This window comes from Xiphias gladius, chromosome 3, assembly GCF_016859285.1.
Source record: "Xiphias gladius isolate SHS-SW01 ecotype Sanya breed wild chromosome 3, ASM1685928v1, whole genome shotgun sequence".
NCBI lineage: Eukaryota > Metazoa > Chordata > Actinopteri > Istiophoriformes > Xiphiidae > Xiphias > Xiphias gladius.
Window position 1 is genome coordinate 23,292,339 of NC_053402.1, and position 4,842 is coordinate 23,297,180.

At 48.5% G+C, this 4,842-nt stretch overlaps 1 protein-coding gene across 1 annotated transcript; it reads left to right on the forward strand.

Moving 5' to 3' along the window:
* Positions 1–849: 849 nt before the first annotated feature.
* Positions 850–1,896, forward strand: nog1 (noggin 1). The gene has a single exon (XM_040123322.1). The coding sequence runs from the start codon at positions 1,171–1,173 to the stop codon at positions 1,837–1,839; it is 669 nt and encodes a 222-aa protein (XP_039979256.1). The 5' UTR covers positions 850–1,170; the 3' UTR covers positions 1,840–1,896.
* Positions 1,897–4,842: the final 2,946 nt, after the last annotated feature.

The window sequence follows — 4,842 nt, forward strand, 5'->3', positions numbered from 1 at the left end:
CTTACGGGACCTCTGAACCAAACGGAGCGCGTTTCCAAGACTAAATAACGGTTTTACTAGTGGTGGGGAAAAAAAATAAATATGCAGATCGTTTACTTTAGTAGAAGTAGTAACACCAACGTCCAAATAATCCATCACAACCAAGAGTCCTGCGTTCAAAAAGTAAAAGTTGTGGCTAAATGTACTTAAACTATCAAAACGTAAAAGTACTCATCCGTCAGTGCTGCTATATATAATCATATTTTACTTGATCATCACAACTGTTGCATTAAACCGTCAGAAGCACTTGAATGTTGAGGCTGAATGAAAGAGCTAATTTAGTGACTTTAGACTCAGTAATGTCCCTCAACTGAAAGCAGTGAATCATATTTAATGAACTAATGCATTTTGTAGGTAAAATCTTAATCCACAAAGTTGATCGAAGCTGTTTGATAAATGTTGTGGCGTAGAGGTGTGAAGTACCATAGCATGGAAATACATAAATCAAATAAAAGTACCTCCGGATCGTACTTGAGGTTTCCCGGTTACTAATTTTAAGGGACGTCTCGGGTGATCTGGGAGGTCGCCGAGACTCCCAGCAGAAGGATTCGTCCGATGACCAACAGCCCCGAAGAACGAGCGACTGCCCCAGCCATTCCCACTGTGAGACTGATATAAGGGAGTCTGGAAAACCGACAGGGGGCGTCTCCTCTCCCTGCGCACCACCCCCCCTCCACACACACACACTCACACACACACACTCACCGCCCCCCCCCCTCCAGTGCGATGGAAGAAGGAGGTATTGGGGATCTCCTCCTAGACAACAAACCCACATTCAAATAGGGGCACACGAATTACATCACTGTCCGTGCCGAGGATATAACGGAGGTCGCGGGTTACGCTCGGCGCTTTTCTGCACCGGAGACAACAGGGGCACCATGCCGAGCCCGCGCGCACGGAGCCCGACGAGACAGCTGAGCTTCTTCGTCACCCAGGCCGTCAACAAAAATCAGGTTCCCCTGATGCTGCCGTCTTAAGATTTCCGCCGCGGATTTTCATCATGGGAGTGTGCGAATTTTAAGGGACACTCGAGACGCGGGTTTGGACACGGCTCACGCGTAATTGCGCACAAGAAAGTGGCCCCTGTAGCAGCTCCCCGCGCGCACTGAGCTCACCGCCGGAACGCCCGACATGGATCACTCTCGGCAGTGTGTGGCCGTGTATCTCCTGGTGCTGTCCCTCGGACTCCTCATGGACAGGGGGGTTTGTCAGCACTACTACCTTCTCCGGCCCATCCCGAGCGACAGTCTGCCGCTTGTGGAATTAAAAGAGGACCCAGATCCCGTCTTCGACCCCAGGGAGAGGGACCTCAACGAGACCGAGCTGAGGAGCGTCCTGGGGGACTTTGACAGCCGCTTTTTGTCCGTTTTACCGCCCGCGGAGGACAAATACACCGGGAACGACGAGCTCGACGACCTCGAGATCCAAAAGCCCGGCGGAGTACTGCCGAAGGAAATCAGAGCGGTGGATTTCGACGTCCAGTTCGGCAAGAAGCACAAGCCCAGTAAGAAACTGAAGCGGCGGCTGCAGCAGTGGCTGTGGGCGTACTCATTCTGCCCGGTCGTGTACACCTGGACCGACCTGGGGAACAGGTTCTGGCCGCGATTCGTGCGGGCGGGCGGCTGCCTCAGCAAAAGGTCGTGTTCGGTCCCGGAGGGGATGGTGTGTAAACCCGCGAGCTCGACCCACCTGACGGTACTGAGGTGGAGATGCGTGCAGAGGAAAGGGGGGCTCAAATGCGCTTGGATACCGGTGCAGTACCCGATCATCACAGACTGCAAGTGCTCCTGTTCCAGTTAAGAGAGTCTCTGCAGCAGAACAAGAAAAAAAGACCCAAAAAGACCAAAAAAAAAAAAATCATAAGCTCAACATTTTTGTGATTCTTCTTTCACGTGCACTACCGAGTGTAGGAATGTATTTTCTGTATATGCGGTGCCATGCAGTTATATATAACTCCCTGTACAAAGTCAGTATTATATGTAACCAGAGTCTACTTTCTGTGTGGAGAATATTGGTTATATATTTTGTATTTATGGAGATATGGCGCATAGAGCCACGTAAGGACTCGCTGTTTTCCGCATTTGGATGAAGCAGGTCAACCTCAGAGCTAAACGTGGGTTATTGATACGGCCCTTTATCAGTGACTTGTTTTATCCTGTAAATTAAGGAAAATTGCTATTTATTCTTTATATTCGTACAATAAAACGACACTGAAATCATTGTAAATGCTTTTCTTTTCCCTTCTTTCGATCACCTATAGCCGCTCTGAGCGACCGCACACCTCCGGGTCACCTGCCAGGGTGGCTCGCACGCTGACAACCATTTTTACGCATCACGCACCTTTTTTTTTTTTTGGCGGTGTGGCGCGCGACGGCGTCTGGTTTATTACAATGGCGTCGCGACACTATTTCACGGCAGGGGCGAAAGAGGATTTCGCTAATGAGCTAGAACCCGTTGGAGGTAGATATTTCGGGTGGATGACTGGTTTTATTTATAACGATGATCCAACACCGGCTTCTAATTTATAGACGACATGTGGTCGGCAGCTCGCCCCCTGGCCCTCGCTAAGCAGCGCTGTCTTATCACCGTAAAGCTGTCGCTCGTTCGTCAGACCGATTACAGGCCGATAAAGGAAGCAGTCCGCGCTCGGCGATTGAGGGGATCAGCAGCTGTAAGCAGTTCTCGCTCTCCCACAAACCCACCTCTCCATTTGCAGCCCAGCGGGAGCCGAGCCGAGGAGGAGAGGAGCTGGATCCCTGCCCCGGCGGAGGAAGCGGAGGCCGATGCGCCACATGTCCTGCCCGCTGAAGCTGTGACACCATTAAAATATATTTGAATTCCTGCTCTCTCATATGTCAGTGTCAGAAAACAAACCTATAGGCTGTGCCATTAAAGCTCAGATCCCTGGTATCCGCTGAGTATTTCCTGTTGGGGGGGGGGGGTAGCAGATACAGACCAGGGTTACACTCGGAGAGACTCAACGTGTGATTGATTGAAGGACTGAGGAGCAATCCCTCCAAGTTGAGTGTAGAAACTCCACGAGACTGAGCACTTGGCAGCAAAGGTGGAAACAAAAATAATGGTCGAAAAAGAACAAAAGCTTCCACTTCAGCACATTTATTTAACAGCTGTAGTTATGAGTTGCTTCGTAGATTAATATTTTAGATACAGAACATCGACTCGTGAAATGTAAAACGGCGTCGGGGGGTGGGAGAACTTCATTTACACTAAGTGAAACAGCGGCACCACTAATAAAAATGCCAGAAATAGTCCTGCATTTAAATTCTTAATTAGGCAAAGGTACATTAGTACTATCGGCCGGTATCAAAAGTAAAAGTCCTCATTAAGTGATATGTTATGGAATCACCACATTGATGCACGAACGTCATGGCCGCGCGTCACGTTTGGTCTTTTTGTTTTTTGGTCCTATACGTAAAATCTTAACCAGTAACTGTTGCCTGTCCAGTACGCGCGGCTGAGCAGAGGCACAAAGTAGCACGAAGTGGAAATACCCACGTTAAGTACGAGCGCCTCAGAACTGTGCTTATGTCCGATACTTGAGCACAATACTTAGTTACGTCCCACCACTGGATGAGCTAATTCCAACAGGGTATACAGCGGCTGGAATGAGCTCCTCCTCCTCCGGCTGCAGCATGAAAACGGCGCTTGCGCAGTGATGCATCAATAATAATATCGCAGTATTATTAGTGTTTGTCTGTCACTACCTCCCTTCCTTTCATAAGCATGATTTTGAATGCAGGACTAGTCGTTCTGGACTCAAACAGCGTGGTCTTGCTACTTTTGCTGAAGTAAGATTTGAGCCTGCATCTATTGGCGTCGGACATCGGTGATTGCTCCACATCTTGGAAGTCAGACCCCGTCTTCTCACTTCATAATAGCCATTTCTACTGACTCTGACTCTGACTCTGCTAATTGATGCCTTAAACTCTTGAACCCGTCCCCTCCCGTTTCTTTTAAATTTAGAAAAAAACAAAACAAAAAAAAAAACAAAAAGAAAAACCTCTTTCCACAGTTCATACCAATGTCACACATCCTTTATAGTCTGTATCAGCTCGTTCCAAGTCTGGATCAAAGCTGTATGACGCTCGTATTTTTAATGGCTGCACCATCGCGTCAAACAGAAATATTGTAGGAGTCTTGTGCATTATTTTATTAGCGTTTCCCTAAAATTCTGTGAGTCTTTGGGATCCTCCCCGGAATCTAAAGTAAAGCTCTGTGAGTTCTGTGAACGAAGTTGGCCAAATGGAGCCCAGTAAAGATGGAGCCGCCGCTGGGTTCTCACTGAATTACCTTCTCTAATCATCCGGGTTTCTCGTAGCTGCTTCTCTCTCTCTCCTACTGACGGAGACAACCTCCCCCTCTGCTCTTCCAGAGCCTCAGTTGGGTAGACTGCGGGGCACCAGAAAGCCTGTGTTTTGTTTTAGTTGTGTTTAGTCCGTAATGATGCTCCTTAGCCTCAGAGCCAAGCCCTGCACGTACACACGCAGACGGCAGACAAATCCCTGTGCTTGTCACCGGAAAGCAACGTATGGGTGAAGACCTGTACGAAACAGCTCGAGCAAACACAATAAATAGCCTTTGATGTACGTGTGTGTTGGATCCCTCAGTGTTTAGCGGCGATCCTCGCGTCTTTTCCGGGATACTGTTTGGTCAGGCTCTGTGGACATCCCTCAGGTTTCAGGTTTTGTGTGTCATAGTCGGGGGTTAAAGCTCCCACAAGGGTTAGAGTATAGTCGGTTAACAGCTGCTCTGGAAAATTATGTCAGATAAAAGTTTCTTAGA

Coding starts and splice junctions, on each gene's coding strand:
- nog1 (XM_040123322.1), top strand. CDS start 1,171: ATGGATCACTCTCGGCAGTGTGTGGCCGTGTATCTCCTGGTGCTGTCC.